This window comes from Petaurus breviceps, unplaced genomic scaffold (genome assembly GCF_028583685.1).
Source record: "Petaurus breviceps papuanus isolate PSGF00001 unplaced genomic scaffold, PetGlider_PUasm1.0 174, whole genome shotgun sequence".
NCBI classification, from domain to species: Eukaryota; Metazoa; Chordata; class Mammalia; order Diprotodontia; family Petauridae; genus Petaurus; species Petaurus breviceps.
The window spans coordinates 78,859,302-78,881,649 of record NW_027185761.1 but is presented as its reverse complement, the minus strand read 5'-3'; the positions used below and the strand labels follow the sequence as shown (position 1 = coordinate 78,881,649).

The 22,348-nt window shown below is 46.9% G+C and overlaps 2 protein-coding genes across 2 annotated transcripts in view; one reads left to right on the top strand and one right to left on the bottom strand.

The window, feature by feature from the left end:
• The window catches only part of BET1 (Bet1 golgi vesicular membrane trafficking protein), a 2,576-nt gene extending 1,107 nt beyond the window's left edge, over nt 1-1,469 (top strand). Inside the window, exon 4 of the mRNA XM_069084489.1 lies at nt 1,309-1,469. Coding sequence (XP_068940590.1) covers nt 1,309-1,464 — 156 coding nt within the window. The 3' untranslated portion in view covers nt 1,465-1,469. The remainder of the gene's footprint in view (nt 1-1,308) is intronic.
• Nucleotides 1,470-2,211: 742 nt separating this feature from the next.
• LOC138158535 (probable acyl-CoA dehydrogenase 6) overlaps nt 2,212-22,348 on the bottom strand; it is a 21,576-nt gene continuing 1,439 nt past the window's right edge. The window contains 10 exon segments of the mRNA XM_069084596.1: nt 2,212-4,382; nt 7,242-7,296; nt 7,298-7,401; nt 7,490-7,651; nt 8,496-8,795; nt 9,485-9,540; nt 10,020-10,041; nt 12,778-12,884; nt 13,016-13,145; nt 17,498-17,618. Of these exon segments, the coding sequence (XP_068940697.1) occupies nt 4,282-4,382; nt 7,242-7,296; nt 7,298-7,401; nt 7,490-7,651; nt 8,496-8,795; nt 9,485-9,540; nt 10,020-10,041; nt 12,778-12,884; nt 13,016-13,145; nt 17,498-17,618 (1,158 nt within the window). The 3' untranslated portion in view covers nt 2,212-4,281.

Sequence of the window (22,348 nt, the reverse complement as noted above, 5' to 3'; positions counted from 1 at the left end):
GCGCCCTGCGCCCTGCGCCCTGCGCCCTGCGCCCTGCGCCCTGCGCCCTGCGCCCTGCGCCGGGCAGGCTTGCGAGGCGCTCCTCCCCTTCCCTCCTCCTTTCTTTCTCTGCTTCCCTCTTCCTCCTCCCTCCCTTCCTATGCATGTGCCCGACTTTGTTTAGCCATTTCCCCAGAGCTTTGGGGTGCGGGTCTACTGATGTCACTGGATCCGACTTCCCACACGGTCTAGCCCCTTGGGGGAGCCAGTGCCACATAGCTTTCCGGAATGGCAGCTCCACCAACAATGCAGGAGCATGCCCGTTCCTCTGCAGTCCTTCCAGCCTTGGTCATTTAACTTTTCTGACATCTGTGCTGCCCTCGTGGGGCCGAGGTGGTAGTTCAGAGCGGCTTTAATTTACATTCCTCTTGACTATTACCAATTTGAAGCATTTTTTCATAGGGGTGTTGATAGCTTGGGTTTCTTCTGTCCATATCCAATGACCATTTTATTTGTCAGTTGGGGAACTTGGATGAACTAAGCAGCCCATAGAATGATTCTGCCTTCCAGTGCTATTCCTTTTAGAGCAGAGAGGCCCCAAAGGAAGACCCCTGCCCATAAGGGCTTATAGAGAAGCAGAGCTTGCTGTGGAGGAGAGCAGAGTGTGACCCCCCCTTCCTGCCAGGTCCTCCAATGTCTCCCAGAGAAGGACTCCCGACTCAGACTTCCAACAGACAGTGGAAGGGCTGATGTCTGGGCCGAGCACCCTGGCTACAGGGCTTGCTGGCAGAGAAGTGACCAGGTGGGATGATTTTGGGACCTGAGTGGGGCTTCTCTGGGTCTGCTGCTCCCTAGGAAAGCATAGCCTGACCACACACGGCTGATTCTTCTCCCTCCTCTCCACTGTCTCATGATGCTCTTAGAGGAAGTGGGGAGGTCCTGGGCAGGTTGCTTAGTCCCCTAGCAAGTTGTGCTCATGCCTGGTACCCACCTTCGAGGGGCTCCCAGCCTGCAAACAGCCATGTTGGCATGGGGGGGGGGTGTCCTGAGAGAAGAGGCCCTGGCATTGGGGCCAGACACCCCCAAGAAAGGCCGAGTCTTGAAGGAAGCTGAACTGGGGACACCCAGGGGTGGGGGCGGGAGCTGGAGCCCAAGGAGAAGGTGTCAGATCTCCCACCTGGACAGAGGTCCAAGCTGGCTGACCACACTGCTGTGCTCTCTGCGGGAGCTGGGGAAGGTCACTCCCCAGGATCACATCAGGTGAGTGGGGGCTCTGGGCTGTGGCCTGGGCCCTGCAGATCCCTGACTGATGTTGCCTCCCTCTCGCAGGACTCAGAGTTTGATTCGACCACTGGTTTCCTGAGCAAGACCATGGGGAGGCTGAAGATCCTGTCCCGGGGGAGCCAGGCCAAGCTTCTGGCCTACATGGCCCTTTTCTCCTTTTTTGTCTTCTTTGTCATTTATTGGATCATTAAACTGAGGTGATGCCAGCGGCTCCAAGGCTCACGTTTGTACAGTGGGCGGCCTCTTCTCCTCTCCCATGGGGGCCAGACCTGGTTTGTGTCCCCGTTGCTCAGGGGCTTGCCCTGACTCAGGTCCGAGGATCCTGGCATGTGGAAGCCGTGTCTGGCCTTTAGGAAGAGTGACATCCCCATGGTGCCTGTAGGGGCCGGGCAGGAGCCAGGCAGGATTCCCCTGCTTCCCCTCTCAGCCCCTCCCTTTCTGTTCCCTCTTCCTTCCCTCCTCCTTCCCTCCTCCCTCCCACTCCTCTTCCCTTTCCTTCCCCTTCTTTCATCCCTCTTCCCTCCTTCTTCTTTGCTTTTATTCCCTCCCACTTCCCACCCACCCCGGTGGTTCCTTTTGTAGGTAAAGTTGATTGCAGCCAGAGAGACCTGGTGGCATTTTCCTTCCTCCCCTCCATAAGATACCTTGGTCTTGGGGGATGTTTTTGGTAGACCCTGAGGCAGATTTGGCAGCCAAAGAACAGTCTGATAATGAATTTCTCAGACTGTGACTCCAGCTCAGTCTGGCCCTCCCCCATCTCTGGTGGCCACACCACAGGGCAAGAGGTGATTCTTGGGATGTTCGCAGCTCTCATCGGCCCCAGCTTGGCCTCTCCTTTGGTCCACTCAGATCCTTGCTCTTCCTCACGGAGATGAGCAGCAGGTCACAGAAGAGCCTGGGAGAATGTGATAAACCCGACCTCCAGGAATCATCTCTTTAGAGATTCTAAAAATAAATTTGCTTCAAAAGCAATGAGAGTTTGTTGATAAGTATTGTCAGATTTCTGTTTTAGAATGAAAACACCTGTAATTTGATTCTTCTGTACTGGGTTAGAAATAAAGGTCCATCAGTGTCCTCCTGTGGTCGGGACATCCATCAGCACAGTGTGTCCAAACCCACTGAGTCGTAGTTTATTCCTTCTGTCCTGGAAGGGTCCTGTTGGGTAGTTGGGGAGGGGCCCTCCAGTGATGCAGATTGCAGCCCCTCCAAGAGCTTCCCCCTGCAGCCAACCTGAGGGTGAGCCCCTGGCTTAACTCAGCTAGCCAGTCCTCAGGGGGCAGGCAGCCAGCTTTCTCATCTATAAAATGAGCATCATAGCCTCTCCCTTGCCAGATTGTTGAGAGGATTCAGTGGGACAATGATTGTAACGTACTTAGTGCAGGCCTGGCATCTAGTAGGTGTTTAAAGGATTATTCCCTGCTACTTGTGGGGTGCTTTCTGCCCCAGGAATATCCCTAATGGCCTCCCTCTTCCCCGCCATCATGGCCTGAGTGGACACTGCATCCCTCACTCTGGTTTTCTTTTGGTGATGGCCCTGCCCCTGTCTTTGCCTTTCCCTTTTTGGGGCGGCCTGAATGAAGGTGGTGGGAGAAGGGCAGCAGAGGAGACAAGAGAGTGCACCATTAGGAAGGGATCTGAGAGGATGTGGCCATGGACAGAAACGTTCATGAAGGTGGCAAGCTGTCATGGATAGCATTTAACTTTGCATGTTTTGGGAGGTTGAGATGTACGTCCAATGGGGCATGTCTTGCTGCCACGGAGAGGCTTGGAGCAAGCTCAGGGCTGGGCTAGCAGCATGCAGGCCTTTGGGAGGGCTCCAGAGATAGGTAGGTCTCCCTGCCTCCAGACCCCCCTCTGCTCTCCCAGGGTCACACACCAGTTCCTCTGGTGTCAGAAGCCAACCCCCGCCTGCCTTTACAAGCATGATATCCACCTTGTGTGACTTTGCATTGGCTGTGCCCATCATTCCATGCCTCTTCACCTTCACTGCTCAGACATGAACCCCTCCCTGACCCCCAAGCTGCTCGAGCCTCCCCCACCATACCTTGCATTTTGTGCCTTCTGTATTCTGTATGTAATATTATTCCTAGCTGGCCTCATTGGGAGGCTCTCCACCTTCTCAGTGTCCTTCCTAAAAGATGACTCACAGACCACATTACCCCTCTTGTGGAGGCATCAGACCAGGACACAGAAGGCCCAACCCCAAACCCACTGATTGGAGCCTGAGGCCACAGGAAGTGCCACCTGCCTCCCATCTCCCTGCCTTGGAGTCTCTGAGGAGGGACTTTGCCCACACCCTTAGGAAGTCCAGACTGCCTAATGCACCTGAGGACCTTCCCATTTACTGTCCCCGTGAGAAGAGAGATGAGGCAGATACGAAAGCCTGAGCCTATGAGGGCTTGGGCTGGTCACTGCTGTCTTTACAAGGGATCTCTTGTAAGAGACCTCTCCCCACCCCTCCTCAAGCTTTCTAGAATTCTCTCTGGTGTCCAAAGGTTTTCTATGAGAGCATCTCATAGCTGAGCAGACTCACTTCCTTCTCTACCAGGTCTTCCTGGATCCTCTCAAAATATGCATACCTACTTACATATGTACTTGTCTCCCACCCCCTGCATCCTCCCCAACCCAGAATATAATAAAATAATAATAATAAAAACAATAGCATTTACATAGCACTTTAAAGTTTACTGATCACTTTACAAATACCTCATTTGATTCTCACGACAGCTTTGGAAGATAGGTATTACTATTACTATTCCCATTTTACAGATGAGGAAACTGAGACAGGCAACAGGACATGTTCACCTACTCTATCCTCCCAAGATGAGCAGTTCCAACAAATATTTCACAGATGTGGGGCTTCAGTCATGAAATGTATTCAATTAGCACACAGAATATTTGTTAGAGCAGCATGGGGAGAAGGTAATGTTCACCACTTTCCCTGGAAACATTTAGGGTCTGCTCAGAGGGGTCTGCCTGGGAGAGCCTGGCCAGCTTCCTGGGAAGTTTCCATTTGGATCATTTCACTGATTTGGTTCTTGGAAGTGTGTCCATGTACTTACATATGACAGAAAGCATGACTTCATCTGCACCCGCCCCTATGAATATTAGGCGAAGGTCTTGAAATGAAGGGACAGAGGGTAAGGCAACACCCCTTGGGACGGGGTTTCTCACGTGCCAGCCAAGGCACTGACCAATTAATAGCATTCTAATTTTTAAAAGATTTAATTTATTTACTTTTTAACATTCTTTTTTCAAATTTTGAGTTCCAAATGCCCTCCAGTCCCTTCCTTTTCCTTACCATTGAGAAGACAAGCAATATATACATGTGAAACCATGCAAGACATTTCCATGTTCGCTCTCTCTCTCATACACACACACACACACACACACACACACACACACACACATGAAATAAAGAAGGTTAAAAAATTAGACTTCACTCTGCACTTGGTTCATCTCTCTGGAGTCCTTCAGAACAGTCATGGATCATCGTATTGATCAGACTAGCCAAGTCTTTCACACATTAACAGCATCCCAAAACCACATTCCTCACTACTCCCTTATGAAAACTGAGATGACTGCCACCCCATAGTGGAGGGATTTCCCAAGGTCATCTCAGCTGGACCACAATGGACCAGATTATCTCTCCCGGGAGGGCAGAGTTTTCAGTGGTTCCCTGAGCCTGAGACCTGCCTTCCATGCCTATCCCCAGAATCCCAGTACTTCTTTTTAATTCCCTCCATTTGTCTGAGAATTTGTTTTCTTAGCTGGGGCATCACACTCAGGCCCCCTAGGTGTCACTGCTAACTAACATGCCCTCCACTTATTTTAGTACTGAAAGGATCCATTACACCCCTGCTTTATCCCTCCATCCCCGCTTTAGGAGTTGGTTTCTGTGGCTAAGTAGGAATGTTACCTGAGTGGCCAACTCCCTGGTATTAGCTGGATTGAATTCAAGTGGATGGAAATGGTGCTAAGTCTCTCTGGACTGAGCCAGAGGATGGTCTGTTGTCTGATCTGGGTGGTGTCAGGGGAGGGCATTGCCAGAAGACGGAGGCTGACCAAAGACCTCTCTGAAAGAGGCTTTGGGTTTGGAGAAGCCCTTGTGTGAAGGTGCTGCCTAGAGTCTCGACTTGGGTTCCAAGTTTTGTACATTGAGTTTCCCTAAAACAAGGGGTACTCATAGACCTCTCTGGTATGTGTGTGGCCCCCCAAGACATAGCTGGCATAAGCAGGGGAGGTCCCACTGATGATGGAAGACTGAATGTCCTCAGCCCCAGGTGGACCAAGGTCTAAAGAGTCTCCACCAAAAAACAGTGTTTGATGTTCACAAGCTTCTTCCAGCAATGAGTGAATCACCTGTATATGTGTGTGTGTGTGTGTGTGTGTGTGTGTGTGTGTGTGTGGTCACTCCCCTGTCCAACCTGAAGGGACTTGAGAGTTCTTATAGCCCAAGCCCTGGGTATTGGGTCATTGAGGCCCAGAGAAGGGAAGGAGCTGTTTATGTTTATGTTTAATGTCTGATAACCCATAGAGTGAGGCCAGCCTTGAGAAGACACAGACAGAACAGCAGTCACTTCCCTAACGTCCTGCCTCAGTTTCCTCATCTGTAAAATGGGAATATTAATGCCTGTCTTCTGAGGCTGTTGTGAGGATCAAATGAGATAATATTTGGAAATTGATTTGTAAACTTTAAAGTGCTATATGAATTCTGGCTATTATTTTTATTACTATTATTTTATTACATTCTGGGTTGGGGAAGATGCAGGGGATGAGAGACAAATATACATGTAAGTAAGTATGCATATTGGGGGGGGGGAAGAAGGACCTGTTAGAGAACATGGTGAGTGCTCAGCTATGAGATGCTGTCATAGGAAGCCTTTGGGACTTGAGCAGAATAGAATCGAAAGCATCCTAATCCCCCAGAATGCTGGTCTCATCTTCCATGAGGATGATTTGTGTCCTGTGTCCTGGGGAGTTCTCCTCTGACAGGCCAAGTGGGATGGGTTTGGAGCTAAGGCTCTTGGGATTCCATCTCATCTGGGACTCTTACTAAGCCAGGAGAACAGTGGGCTAGCTGCTCTCCAGCTCAGAACCCTCAGCTTCCTCATTTGTGGAATGGGGGAGACTGTACTAGCTTCCCTCACAGGGCTTCACCAGTAAAGTGCCCTGGGGGCCCAAGGTGCCCTCTAAGGCAGGGCACTCTCTTTTGTTTTTCTCTCCTATTTTGTTCCAGTTCCCTTACTGATTCCTATTCTAATTGTGTGATGTTGATAAAAATGTACCTCTATCAATTCTTGATGGCCTATGACATGATCGAGATGATCACTGCCTTGTGTACATATTAATAAAATTAACTCATGGAATAAGTCCATAGATGTGGGGACAGGGGAGCAAGAGGGAACAGACTGTCCTTATGTCCCTGCTGTGCACCCAGAATTGCGCTGAGCACGTTAAGTCTGTTTAATTGATTTGCCTAGCATGCTGCTCAGTCCCACACATTCGTTTTCTTCTTTCTGTTCAATTTGTCGCATTCTGAAAGTCAGGTATTGAAATCTCCTGTTCTTTAATTTGGTCCTTTTAAATGCAGGTAACATTTCCCTTAAGCACTTGTTAGTTGCTGTGCCCTTAAGTAGACATGTGTATGTCTAACATTGATCCATTTACCCTGACAATAGTTCCCTTAATATAGTTCCTATGCTTGTCTCTCTTAATTGTCTCTCATTTAAAATCAGCCATATCCAAAATCATGTTTGTGACACCCTGTGTTCTAGAATCAGTTGGCAAATTCCCCTGATAAATTTCTTTCTGCCTTAACCATGTTTCCTGCTGGAACCCTAATGTTTGGCCTTTCACGTACATCTAAAGCCTTCAGAAGGCCCCAACCTACCCATCCCATCACTGAAATTAGGAATGCCAGCATATGCTAGAACAAAAGACGGTATAATTATTCTCTGTTGATTCTCTGAAACGACCAGCTTACCTGAAGAGTCTGCTGATCAAGGCTTTGTGTGTGTATCCCATACCCCACCCAGTACTGGAGACAGCTGTCAGTCACCTCACGAGAAAGACAGCCCGCCTTTAACTTCCCCATCGACACCAGCTTGGTTGTGTCTAGGCCTTGCATGTACTGGTCTAGAGATGGGGAGATGAGTGAGATGAGTGTGAGCTGATGTGACCTGCTCAGACTGCCCTTTCCCCTCATAGGCTCTGGCCCCCTCACCTACGGTCCGGTACAGCAGTGAGCGAAGCAGCTTCAGCTCCATGGCCAGCTCTGCCAGACGGAAGTGCAAGACCTGGCTGTCCAGCAGGGGCTTGTTGAAGAGCGTTCGATTCCAGGCGTACTCTATGGTCTGGTGGATGATGTTGGTCAGTGGGCTCAGCACTAAGGAGAGAGCAGCATGGCCATTTCTGGAGAGTGGCCGTTGGACCTCCCCACCACAGGGCCTGTTATAAACAGACCGGCTGTGACAAAACCCTGAAAAACCAGCTGAATTCTGACCTGTCCTCACTGAGTTCCCAAAGCCTTCCAAAAACCATTGGAAGTTTCTTTCCTGCTGTGGAAAGATGGGACAAGAGCTCAGAACCAGAAGACATAGGAAATTAAATTAAAATCACTTGGTTTTGAATATTGTTGGTGTGACTGGAGGTAGAATGGTCCCTCTGGATCTGTGTCATGAGCCAGGAGAATGAAGCAGGGGCCACCCCCAGTCTCCCCATGGCTCTGGAAAGAACAGGGCCACCTGTATAGTCTTACAGTCTCCTGCCTTCTTCCAGTGATCAAATGAGATAACATTGGTAAGAAAGCACGTAGCACAGTGCCTGGCACATAGTAGGGACTGTAGAACATCTAACCCTTTCCCTCTCCCCTCCCTCCTTTCCCTCTCATGGTCTCCATTGTGGAAACCCCCAGATAAAGTAGTCTGGAGATGACGATCCCACAGCCTGAAAGTTTCAGCCAAGTGCTATGAAACGCGTTGGGGACTTGGGTAGAGACAAAATTCCCAGTTTATGTGTACGATTGTACCGGAATGATGCTGTAGCCTCATGTCTGGGTGAGAAACATGCTGACTACTGACGTTCTGTGGAGCCTCCAGGAAAGGAGGTGCCCAGTGAGAATGACTCCAGGGGTCAGGTGACCAGAGACCCCTCCCTGCTGCCCAGGCAGTCAGGACAAAGGGTGGAGCCAGCAACACCCCACCTCCCCTCCAGCCAGCCCTGTCCTTTACCTATGGCTGTGGCAGATATCTGTTCCTCTTGGAACTGCAGCATCTGGTACTAGAAGCCCCGGCCTTCCTCCCCATTGAGGAACCTCCTGGGTACTCGAACGTCCTCAAAAAAGACCTGAACTGTTTCTGATGCCCACATGCCCAGCCTTTCTATGTTCTTGGAAACGTGAATGCCTAGTAAGGAACAGAGGCATTGTGAGTGCGTGAAGCCCACATTCCCCGGACAGTGACATGTGGGAAGCAGCACTTTTCCCTTCTTGTCACGGGGAGGCAGAGCTCCAGGACAGATGGACTGGGGGCCTGGAAGGGCAGTTCAAGCCCCTCTGCTCTCTGACTCTCACTGTCAATGGGGACCCCAGGCCTGAGTGGGTATCTGACTCTGTCCCTTGCTGGCAGAGTGACCTGGGCAAGACACTTACTCTGGGCCTCAGCTTGCTTCCTCATGGGATGAAGCTGAAAGGAAAGTGCTTCTGTCATTATGGGGCTTTCTCCAGGCCCAAAGTTTCAGTCACATGGACAATCCCACATGTCTCCTCACAACAGTCTGGGACTGGACAGTCTGGGGTTGGAGTGCACGATGGGCTGGTGGGACCAAATCTCTTACAATCTGGCCTCAGATAAGACCAAAATAAGAGTGAAGCATGCAGAACCTATGTCACTGGATCACTTGCTGTCTCAGGGAGGAGGAAAGAAGGAATAGAATTTGGAACTCAAAAATCTAACAAAAACTGTTAAAAATTGGTTGACATAATTGGGGGTAGATGAAACATTATTTTAAAAATGAGTGGTGTCAAGTGACCTCGAACAGAGCATTTCTTGGGGGAGACAGGAAAGGGCTTGGAGACGTACCCTCAATGGCCCAGCAAGTCGTACTTTCAAACTGGAACCAGGAGGGAAGGACAGAGGGTATCCTGACCGGAGGTACTACGTTGTTATAATTCCCATTTTGCAGATGAGGAAGCTGACCCTCAAAGAGGTGAATGACTTACCCAGGGTTGTCCATAGGGTGTCAGATGCACAATTCAAACCCAGTTCATTGCTGCACCTTCATGAACAAAGAGAAGCAGTCAGCTATAGTGGAGAAAAGAAAGGCCTGAAAAAGTCAGAGAAGTGGGGTGGGAGGAAGAGCCCTCCTCAAGGAAAAAGGAAGTCCTGAGTGATATGTGGAGGGCTCTTCCTGAAGGGGTGGGACTTGGCCCTTCGAGGGAGTTGGGAGCTATTCACCCCACAAGGAAGGGATCCTGGTGGCTCCCAGGCTTGTCAGGGGAGAGATCTCAGGAAGAATGGAGGCCAGTGTGCCCTGACCAGGCCATTTGTCCCCTTAGAACAGGGGAGGGGAGCCTTTTCCTGTTGGAAGGCTACACTGCCACCTGCTTGATGGGCACCAGTGATCGCCCCACTTTGATGAAGATGGCCAAGTCTTAGTCAAGCAACTGAAAATATCAGGAAGCCAGGCGGCCCTTGCTGCATTGCTGCCCCCAGGGTTCACCAGTTTCCTCCAGCTCATTCTTGGCAGACTCTCACTTGACTGCATCTTCCTTCAGGGCTCAATTCAGATGCCATCTCCTGGCCGGCCTGTCCTCATCTTCCTAGCCAACAATGCCCACTTCTCTCCCCCCCCCCCGCCCCTTTACTTTGAATTATCTGTGCCGTCCTGTTTACCTCCAATAGAATGTAAGCTTTTGTGGGTGAGGCTGCCTGTGACCAAGCCCAGACCTTGGCACATATTATGAATGAATGAATGAAACAAACACATATTTTTATAGGAGAAGGGAGACCATTTTGATCTGGGAAGTCACAGGAATAATGAGAGGGGAAACAGTACAGTCAATTGCTAGGCCTTTTTTCAGATGAAATGACCTCATTGAAAGAATTCCAAGGACCAGCAGAGGGATGGTGGGGTGGAGAAAGGCTAAAGAGTTTGCTCGCCGTGCTCACCCCTCAGGGCAGAAGCGCCACGGGGCATCAAGCACTTAAGTGAGCCCTGAATGAAAGGATTTAGAAAGTGAATATGTGACCATGACACATGTGTGCCTTCCTTCCCTGAGGAGGGAATTAGGATTTGGGGAAGACCAGCTCCCAGATGACCGGGGGTTCTGGGAAGGTAAATCTCCTAGAGCCGCGCTATGGTTGGGTTTCACCAGTCAGTGCACAAACACATATTCAACACCCACTAGGGACCAGGCACCTGCTAAACCCTGGGAATGAGCACAAAGGCCAAAAGACGATCCCGGCTCTCAAGGACTCACAGTCCAATGGGAGAGAAAACTTATTAACAAGAATGATGATTTACACATAAAGGGTGATACCGTAAGCAAATTAAGAGAATATAGAATAGTTTATCTGTCACACTTATCTCTGATAAAGACCTCATTTCTCAAATATATAGAGAATGGAGTAAAGTTTGTAAAAATACAAATCATTCCCCAGTTGATGAATGATCAAAGGATATGAACAGGCAGTTTTCAGACAAAGAAATTAAAAGTATATAAAGTCATATGAAAAAAAATGCTCTAAACCACTATCTATCAGAGAAATGCAAATTAAAACAATTCTGAGCTACCACCTCACACCTATCAGATTAGTTAATAAGACAAAAAAGGAAACTGTTGAATGTTGGAGGGGACATGGGGAAACTGAAATATGAATTCATTGTTGGTGGAGTTGTGAACTGATCCAACCATTCTGAAGAGCAACTAGGAACTATGTTCAAAGGTCTATAACTGCATACCCTTTGACCCAGAAATACCACTGCTAGGTCTGTACCCCAAAGATATTCAAAAAAGGAAAATGGATGTATTTGTACACAAATATTTACAGCAATTCTTTCTGTGGTGGTTAAGAATTGGAAATCAAAGGGAAGCCCATCAACTGGAGAATGGCTAAACAAACTGTGGTATATGATTGTAATGGAATATTATTGTACTATAAGAAATGACAAGCATGATAATTTTAGGAAAACCTGGAATGATTTACTTGAACTGATACATAGTGAAGTGAACAGAACCAGGAGAATGTTGTGCACAGTAAGAGCAGTATTGTTCAATGAAGATTTGTGAATGACTTGGCTATTCTCAGCAATACAATGATTCAAGACAAACCCAAAGGACTAATGATGAATCAGATTCTCTGCCTCCCAAGAAAGAACTCATATTGTCTAAATACAGACTGAAGTATGCCATTTTTCACTTTCACTTTTTTCTTTTGTTCATCTTCTTATACAAAACTACTAAAGTGGAAATTTCTTACATAATTGCACATGTATAATCTATATCTGGCAGCTTACTATCTCAGGAAGGGGATGAAGGAGGGAGGGATAAAATTTGGAATTCACAACTTTAAATAAAAATTTAAGAAAAATTAACTGCTAATAGGCAAAAAGGGCAGATCAATGGATTAGCTAGATATACCAGAAATCACATCAAATGCGTATAAAAATTAATGTTTAATAAATCTATGGAAAATTTTAAAAAGTTATACCCTTTTATTGGCCACAGTCCAGGCTTTCTCCACAAAACTGGTGGGAGGTCCCATTTGCCTCATTCCACATTAGAATCTGGAGTCCCTCTTTTTTTAAATGCCTCTTTTCTTGAACTTTAATACCTTTTTTGGAATTCTGTGTGTCTTAAGTGCCATTCTTTCTACACTGTAGCTGCTTTCTATAGTAGATAGACATGGGAAGTTCCCCCCTTCCCCTTCAGGACTTACTTTCAAGTCATTTTGATTCAATTTGTAAACCACTAGGCAAATGCATCCTTAAGGAGCCCTCGTTGGTTAGGTACTTTCCATACCTGGCCAGAAGCCTGTTATTCATACATTTTAAAGGGAATGGATTAAGATTCCAGATACCACTCTCATATATTATCTTTTTAGCCAACTGTCCACTCCCCAAATCATGCTTTTGAATTTGTATCCCTAGTTCTTGATACATGGAAATGATTCACTTTTGTTCTGTTCACCAACCTCTTCTGAATCCCTCCTGGGATCTTGCTCCTGTGATTTTGCTTCTTCCTAAGGGGAACCTAGGAATCACCCGGTGCCCCCAGTGATGGCTACCATTTGGCACCCAAGGGGAGGCAGCTCCAATAGCTATATACATCTTCCATTGTTGTTCTCAATCATCTATATGACCAACATCACCCAAGGAGAATATTAAAAAAGAAGTGGGTGAACCAACACAGAGGACTCAGCAACCTCCATTATAGGGTAACCAGGCTTGTCAGTAAAACTTAGGAGAGGCTATGGGTCTGTCTCAGTCCTTGGGACACTTTCATTCACTCACTCGCAACATCGGACCCTGCTCTGGATTCACTGACTCCAAGGCAGGCCACAGAATCTCCAGCAATGGATGGCACAAGGAATTGCTGCTTCCTCTCTTCAGCACCAAACCTGAAAATGTAAGAAAAGAACATGAAGGATTCAGGACTAGAACGGTTTGGGAAAAGTGTTTTCCCTGCACCAGGAGCCCACAGGCAATTCTAAGCATGTTGGAATAGCCATGTGTGTGCTCATCAATATACCTTTCAAGAGCAGGAGCGGCCATGTCAGTCTGCAGGATGGTAGCCATGGCAATGCCCATCCCAGTGATATTCCCCAGCTCTTCTCCCACTGCAATATGATGAGATAACTCCAAGCCCTGAGCTCCATACTCTGCCAAGGAGGAGAGAAATGAGGTGAGTGATGACATATGGGCATGACATGCCTCCCTCCAGGGACCTTGGCAAGCTTGGCAGTGAGATGGTCCCACACTCCCCCATTCCTTTTTGCCTCATGAGCTCCACTATGGTGGTATAAGTGGAATATGGTGGTATAAGTGGACACCCAACAGGTGTGTTGAGTAAATGTTTCTTGGATGGGAGACATTTCAAGTTCTTCTCAGTATGATTCCTGAAGTCTGGCACCCAGAACTAAACAGAATCATGCCTTACCCTTAGGAGGGGGAAGGAAAGGGAGCCCTTTCTCTGCCCATTCCTGATGAAATAGCCACTCAATGGAGAACAAGTCTGTGTGTGGTCTTAGGCTGCAATGCCCTCTTTTGAGATCCCTGCCCTGTGAAGCCCTCAGGGCCCTTTCACTGCCCTTCCTCCATCCTGTGTTTGTGCATAGGATCCTCTGAACCTAGGTAGGAGTTGTCTTTTGTCACTAAATTGCACAGTATTCTGTTTTCCCATGGAAATTCAAGGGTTTGCTGACTAAGGGCCCTTCTGACTTGTCATTCTTGTCATTGTCCGGGTGGTGGCTGAAAGTCATTGCAGATGGATGTGGTGCTGATCCCAGCACTGCCAGGAGGGGAAGAGTGGGCTGGGCAGATGCCAGCATTTCTCTCTGAAAGAGTTTGATGGTCTAGTTAACACCAAGAGAGTTAAACCAGCTGTGTTGTGATCCTGGGCAAGTCACTAAGCCTCCACTTACCTCACTTCCCTCAAATGCAAAATGGAGGTAATTATAGCACCTGCTAGCACAGTGACTAGCAAATGGTCTAGCCTGTTGGGAGACCCACCATCCCACCCTGTGGGTCAAAGTTCTGCTGTCACAGACTGGGCAGATGTAGAAGGCACAATTGCATTTTGGGCTAGACTATAGGACTTAACCTATAAGAATAAAGACTGTAAAATTTTTGAGGGGTCAGGGAAGGCCATGTAGTGCTGTAGACAGCATGAGATTTGGAATTGAGGGTTCTGGGTTCAAATTCTGTCTCCATCCTGAGCTTCAGTTTCCTCATCTATAAAATGAAGACATTGGACTAAATAGAAATCTGTGGCCTTGTGTCATGCAGGCTCTAAGCTTGGGGAAGAATGACAAAAGTCTGTGAGCAAGTACAAGACCTGCAGTTGTGACCTTGACTAAAAACATGAGATGCCTTTAAGGCAGGACCAGCCTGTGAGAGCCTGGAACAATGACCGTCCACACATTTCTCTTGGCAATGCAAATAAAAATTTGGCCTGGCCCTGGAGCCCAGACACCTACCTCAGAGATACCCGGCCTCTCTGCCCCAATTTCCCTATTCAATGCATGTCTCTCATCAACAATGGGAGGCAACACCCTCTTGGGAATATGGGACCGTCTTCAGGAGAGACATGAAGGCAAAAAAGTAGATTTGGGAGTTGTCTGTAAAGAAATGATCATCATGGGAGGTGAATCCCAAGAATTCTTGGAGAAAGAAGAAACAAGGCCCTTCGGGGGAATGGGGGAGGGGGAAGACCCCACGCGCAATGGCTGTGACACGCTAATGTTCCAACAAAGGAGGCTGAGAAGTGAAGTCAGACAGGAGAAGACCAAGGGTTCACGAAAACCCAGAGAGGAGAGACCAGCATTGTCTAAGGCTGGACAGAGCCTGGGAACCGCCATTAGAGCGCGGAAGGATCAGAGGTGGTCAAAAAAAAGGTGGATTCATTAGCGGGAGATCCAAAGTCCCGCTGCGGGATGCCCTTAATAAGAGGAGCCGGCATGAACCACAGAGAGCAGATTCTGCCGCAGGTTCGGAAAGGGCCACGGGATGTACCGTAAGGGATGGTGGGATCGACGAAGAGGCTTTGTTGTTGGATTTTTAAGGTTCAGAGAGATCCGCGCATGTCTGTGAGCAACGAGGAAGGAGTTAGACTGAAGACTGCGCCTGGAATAGAGCGAGTTGGGGAACAGGGGCAGACTTCCAGAGGAATCTGGGATGGATGGCATGGAGAACACCTCCCCCCCTCCCCCATCTCCTAGGCAAGCACGGCTGGAGGTGTGGAGACTGGATGGGGAGATGAAGGCGTTAGCAACACTGAGAGACAGGAGGTTGGGGACAGGGAAGTGTTTGGGGGCAGCTCCTGAGGGGAGTGTCCTCCAAGTGAAAATCAAACACAACTCCGGAGGAAACCCAGCAACCAGGGGAGCTGCAGAGTGGCGAGGCGACCCAGCTTGAGGGGCTGGCGTGCATCTCCTGACCCATAGTAGTTCCTGATAATGTCCTTAATGTCCTCCAATTCATTATGGACATCTTCCTCACCTTCGCACGAGCCCCTTGGGCAGCCCCAGGGCCCCAACAACAAGATTCTCCTGAAGCTCCGGCCCTGATGAGCGTTTAGGGTTAGGATGAGCCCTCCCATCCCCAGCGAAGCCCCCTGCCCATGCTCCCGAGCGTGGTTCTCCCCTCGGTAGCAATTCTTCCTAGGAGTCTAAATGTTGTCAGAGAGACCTCACTGTCTCCTCAGGCATCTCCCAAGTCCTGGAAGTCCTTGGGGAGCAATTGAGCAGTTGCGGGGGGAGACTTAAAAATCACCTCAGGCTATTTTTCGCCTTCTCTAAGGGAGGAGGCAGGAGTGGACAGCATTCCCTGGGATGACTGGGCATCAAGAGATGGGTGTGTGTGTTAGCCTGGTCAGGGCCTGGAAGAGCAGCCAGAAGGCCTGGGGATGGGGAGTGGGGGAACAACCCCGCCCCCCGCTCTGTTGAGAACACATCTGCCTTCCAAGTTTCCATTCTCGTAGGCTGGACCCGGGCAGCTGCGCATTCAGCGCAGGAAGCCCTGCTTGGAAAGGAAATATGGGACTATTCTGATAAATATCAGGAAACTGCTTAGTGTTTCAGTCTCCCTAAACCTGCCCCGCCCCCCCAATGACGTCATGTTCTTCTGGAACAAGGCAGATGCTGCAGAGTCGTGCATTCACCTCCGCAACTCAAGCTCGAACCCAGCAGCCTACCCCTCCCCTCCGAAGACCAGGCTAGACTTCGGGTGTGTACAAGCATTCTGTTTCTAGCCCTCATCTGCCAACCCCGCGGTGACAAGCAGCCTCTCAAACTGGACGCTGTGTCCAGAAGGGAGGGTACAGTGTACCCAGATCTCGCCCCTTTTCTTGGGCAACTTCTTCCTGACTGATAGGACAGGAATGTCCCCAGTGTGGTAGGAGGAGGGGCCCTGGATTCTCCCCCCATCTCTGGAGGACGTGATAGTGGCCCATGAATGGAGACCCCTATTCTTTGCCGCAGCACAGTTTTTTTTTTCCTTTAGGGGAAGGATATTGGAGACCACAGCCTGATGGGTTTCAAAAGGTTCAGGGTTGAGTGCATGAACAGCCTGGAGGCCATGAGGATGGAGGAGTGCCCTTCAACCTCTGAGCCCAGCTACTGGAGCAGAGATAAGGATGCATGCTGTAGGAGACCACAGAGGACATGACCTTGGTGGGACCAAATCTATGCTGTATAGAAGCTGCCTTAGTGCATTCTGACTAAATCTTTACAGTACCCCTTTGTAAAAAGAAAAAGAAGTGACTGGAGTGACAGTCAGTCACTGGAGGCTAACTAAGGAGGGAAACCACATTAGAACGTGGTTTGAGTCAACAGCAGTGGAGGGAGACGAGCCCAACCACTTAGGACACCCTGAGAACCCTTGAAGGTGTGGGGACATGAAGCCTACAGGACTTTGGGAGACTGAAACCAGATCGTACTTACTGCCAACGGATGGAAGACAATGTCTTCAAATACACTCAAAATCCCTCGGCCTAAGCCAGGCTGTCACATCCCATTAGGGAAGCACGTACTGAGATCAGATAGAAGGTCCCAGCACACTCCTAGGCCTGCCTCCTCCTCACTCTAATTCTCCTTGCCCTTTCCTATTAGTCTCTGCATTGTGCTGAATCAGCATTTCCTGGGCCATCCTGAGCCAGACTAATGGGATCTGTCCCCTGATACCTGAGGTCACTGATCCCTCTGAGGTCAGACAGTTCTTGGAAATCCCCTCTCCCCCAAATGCCCCAGAAAGAGTAGAAAAGCCTTTCTGGCCTCAAGAGAATGGTCCAGGTCCAATTCTGATCCGCTCTCCCTGGGACTCAAAATAAGCCTCAGACTCAACTAGGTTCTGCATGAATTGCCAAGGACCATCTCCTTAAATTATGTGGGCACATGAATTTTCTTTCTTTTTTTTTTCACGAATTTTCAAAGACAACATTGGAAAGAGCAGTTCACTGACTCGATGTTGTAATTGACCCACACAAAGCACCCCCCCCCCAAATCTGGTCTCTTACTCATAACCTTGTTCACACCCAGGAAGCCAGCTTGCCCTACAATCTTGAATATGTGATGGGCTGGGAAGCATTGTTCCTCTTCCCATTTGTCCACAAATGGGTTAATCTCCTTATCAATAATCTACAATGAAAAGAAAAACAAAAGGAATCCTGTTAGAAAGATGGGAGGTTTCCTGCAACTTTCTTTCCTTCATGTTGCATTAATCCTTATCTCTGCCTTCTGCCTTTCAAGGCTCTGGCACTAGAGATCGGCCCACGCATGTTGCTGAGTATTTAAAACATTGATTTAATGTTGTTGATGACCCACATCAGCCTTGAATGAGTCTCACCCATTTCAGGAAAAAAACCCTATACACTTCTCTGAGACTGAATAAATAACAAACAGCCCCCTCACTGAATACTGAGTGCCTCTCCTTTGGGAATTTAGCAGATTCACCCACATTATCTGTGTTTGACACCATCATCAGTAGAAGACATCAGGAGGATGATGTCATCAGGGGATGACAGAGTCAGACAGGGTGTGAGGAAAAACTGGACTCAAGCCCTGTTTGATCCTACAGTAAAAACACTGGCTGTGTGACCCCAGTGATTCATTTCGCCCTAGGTGTCTTGGGCCCCTCTCTGAAACCTGAACTGGTGGAAAAGAGTTCACTAGGACTTCCCTACACAGATGAAATCAGAAGTCGAATCTCCCCTTCTCCCTATGATAATTACCCATGGTGTAGAACTGTGTACAAGTCTGCATGTTTATATACACATTTGTTGGATTAAACACCCAGTCTCTCTGTCTCTCTCTCTGTCTCTCTCTGTCTCTCTGTCTCTGTCTCTGTCTCTCTCTGTCTCTCTCTGTCTGTCTCTCTGTCTCTCTCTCTGTCTCTGTCTCTCTGTCTCTGTCTCTGTCTCTGTCTCTCTCTCTGTCTCTGTCTCTGTCTCTGTCTCTCTCTCTCTGTCTCTCTGTCTCTCTGTCTCTCTCTCTCTCTTTCTGTGTGTGTGTGTGTGTGTGTGTGTGTGTGTGTGTGTTGGGGGAGAGGGACCATAATTAGGGATGGCTAAACACCACCTGTTATAATGTTGCAAAGGGTCTTCCCCTATCCTGCTAAGGAATTGAATGATAACTCCAGCCCCTTGTGAATGTGGCCAACCAGTGCACATCCCCAGCATATGTTGGGCTCTGGTCAACCTGAGCACCAACTTTGGACAACAAGAGTGGATATGTGATTCCTCTGCTTTTTGATGCCATGATTCAGTACTCAATGAGTCTACTATAACTTGTTTTCTTCCCTTAAACATGACACAAGCACCCTTCAAATGAGCAAGGTCTCATAGAGCTCTATCATGCCTACAGACTGTCTAGGCAAGCAGTTTGAATTCATTCGACAAGCTTCTATAATGACTAGATACCAGGCAGGCTCCATGCTGGGCATCAAGGATACACATGCACCCCAATCCCTGCCCACAAGAATTGTGGGAATTAAGTGAACCACACTGACTCCATTATTCTGGATCTAGCTCAGTTTCCTTTCTATTGAACTATGGATCTAGCCCAAAGTCTGTCTTGTGAGAAAACCTTATTCAGTTATGGGAATTGCGAGAAAACTTTTTGCATTGTTTGAACCTAGCCTTGTCTGATTGGAAAGCTAAACTACCCCTACCTGTTGCTTAGATACCCTTAATTAAGGACCTCAGTTATGCTGAACAGAAACCTGCTCACATCCTAAGATTGATGCAAGGAGTTTTCTCACAATTACACATCTCAAGCATCCCATATGTCTTATCTGAAATCTAACTCTGTCTGATCAAGCAGTTACAGTTTCTGTGTTCCTTTGATAAAATACAGACCCTTGGGAGATGGGGATTGGGACACCTCTCTTTCTGAATTCAGGTAATTGCACCTGTTCACTCTCTGCCTCCCAATTTGGAAAGCCCCTAATTTTTCCTGCAATTAGAAATTAGATTATCTAAACTTGTATCCTGGTTTACTCTTAATGCATAAAAATATGTCTCTGCCTGTAGGCAGGGTTCAATGCCAACCTGAGGATACTGATTTGTTATACAACTGGCATGCATTGCTCACATGAACCTTTGTTTCCTCAGTCATTTCATCTTCCACCTGTCACATCCCTCGGAATCTTATCATCTCTAGGGCTCTTATAAGGAGACTAATTAAACAAAAGATCTTGGTATGATTCTGTTGTTTGGAATGGAATTGTTTGGATCTCAAGAGAACAATGGAAGAGTGGGGAAGAAGAATGCACTGGGAAAGGGGGAAGGATGAACGGGGAAATTTATCTTCCAAAAGTGGAGTGAGCAGCAATTTATGTAATGGAGGGGGCACAGGAGGGAAGCAAGCAACACTTACACCTTACTTCCCTCTGAACTGGTTCAAGGAGAGAAAAAAAATGCACAATGGGGTTCAGAAGTTCACCTTATCCAACAGGGAAGTAGGAGAGAAAGGGTGAAAGGGATGCGATAAAATGGAAGGCAGTTTAAAGGGGGGATTACTCAGAAGGAAAATAGACTCTTGAGATGGGGACAGGATAAAAACAAGAGGATAAATATAGGAAAATAAGATGGAGAGAAATACAGTTAGCAATCACAACTGTGAGTGTGAATGGGATCAATTCACATGTAAAACAGGTGACAGCAAAACAGAAACAAGAATCTAGCAATATATTGTTTATAAGAAACACATTCAAAATAGAAAGATATGTATAGAGCTAAAATGAGGGACTGGAGTAGAATCTATTGTGCTTTAACTAAAGTAAAAAAGATAGGTATGGCAATCATGATTTCAGACAAAGCAAAAGGAAAAAATAAAACTAGTTAAAAGAGATAAAGAGGGAAACATGTTTTGCTAAAAAAAAAAAACCCATAGACAATGACTGAATATCAGAATATCAGTACTGGACATATGTACACTTAATAGCACAGCATCTAAGCTCTTAAAGGAAAATTAGATGACTTACAGGATAAAATAGGTAGTAAAACTATACTAGTAGGGGACCTTAATTTGTCCTTCTCAGACCTAGATAAACCAGACTATAAAAAAAATTAAGGAGAAATTAAGGACATAGTAGAATTTTGGAAAATTTATATATGATAGACTTCTGAAGAATAAGCTATAGGAGAGTATTTCAATTTTTTTCATTTTTCTATTTTTTGTGACTGACTAACCAAATTAAGCATTGTGAAAAATTTCTTTGTTATAAGCAATTACATATCGCTATGCAGAAACAAGTCAACTCATACTGCTAAAAAATTAGAACATTTTCAAAAATGAGTTTCAATATTAAAATAACCACTGTAGGCTATTCCTCAAATAAAATATGAGTTAGACACTTTAGGTTTGAGAATACTATCTAATTTATGGATAATAATTAATTGTTAACCGAAGAAGGAAATAGCAAGCCTCTCTTTGCCAAGAAAACTCCATAGATCACATTGTCCTGCTCTGGTCCATGGGGTCAGAAAGAGTCAGAAACCACTAAATGACAGAACAACACCAACAATCTGGAGAATAATGAATAAGACTAGAAAGGAGTGTGCCTATTTCTTAACTATGTATGACACCTTCACAAAAATTAAGTATAAAAAGCTCACAAATAAATGCAGGAAATCAGAAATACTAAATGCAGCCTTTTATACCATAACGCAATGAAATTATTTTCAATAAAGGGTCTTTGAACTATAGATTAAACATTCATCAGAAACCAAATTACCTAATCCTAAAAAAAAATGAGCTAAAACTGTCTTTACGTGTAATTAGGAAATAATAAAATACTATTTTAAAAAATTAAAATAGGAGGTAGAGCCAAGATGGAGGAGAAAAGGCATGAAGTTGCCTGTGCTCTCCTCAGTTTCCCTTGAAACAAGTTTAAATCAAGCCTCAAAATAAATCTGGAGTGACAGAACCCACAAAAGAAAAAAAAAAACAATTTTCCAGCCCAAGATAACTTAGAAGGACTGAAGGAAAGGATTCTCTCACTTGGATAAAAGTGGAGTGAAGCCCAACGTGGATGATGTTCAGGCAAGCCAGTGGCAGGCTCTTAGCCCCAGCACAGATCAGCTACTGAGGTTGAGTTGTCCTGGTTAAGCAGACCAGTGCCACAGTGACCCAGCAGGTGAACCCCCAACCCTGGAGTGCCCAGGGTGGAAAGCCAGAGATCAGGCCTCTGGCCCCAATGACACAGCACCCCCTGTGCCCTAGGGGTGAAGAGTGCATTTAGGGTTAGAAAACATTAAAGATAAAGATAACTTTAAAAGTCATGACATAGATTGGAAAATGAGCAAATATCACAAACAAAAAGAAGCCCTGACCGTAGAAAGCTACTATGGTGATGGGGAAAATCAAAACACAAACTCACAAGAGGACAACAATGTCAAGAAACTTGTATGTGAAGCCTCAAGGCAAAATATGAATTAGTCTCAAGCCCAAGAAGTCCTCCTGGAAGAGTCCAAAAAGGACTTTTAAAATCAAATAAGAAAAGTAGAAGAAAATTTGGGCAAAGAAATGAAAGCGATGCAAGAGAATCATGAAAAAAAATTGCCTGGAAAAAGTAAACAACTCCTTTAAAAAGTAGAACTGTACAAATTTGACTCAAAGAGGGAATAACACACACTCAGTTGGGTACAGAAATATATCTTACCCTATAGTAAAGTAGGAGGGGAGAGGAACAAGAAAAGGGGAGGAGCTGGTAGAAGAGAGAATAGATTGAGGGAGGCAATGGTCAGAAGCAAAGCACTGGTGAGGAGGAAAAGAGTGAAAGATGAGAGACAGAGACAGAGAGAGGGATAGAGACAGATAGAAAGAGACACAGAGAGGGAGGGAGAGACAGAGACAGAGAAACAGAG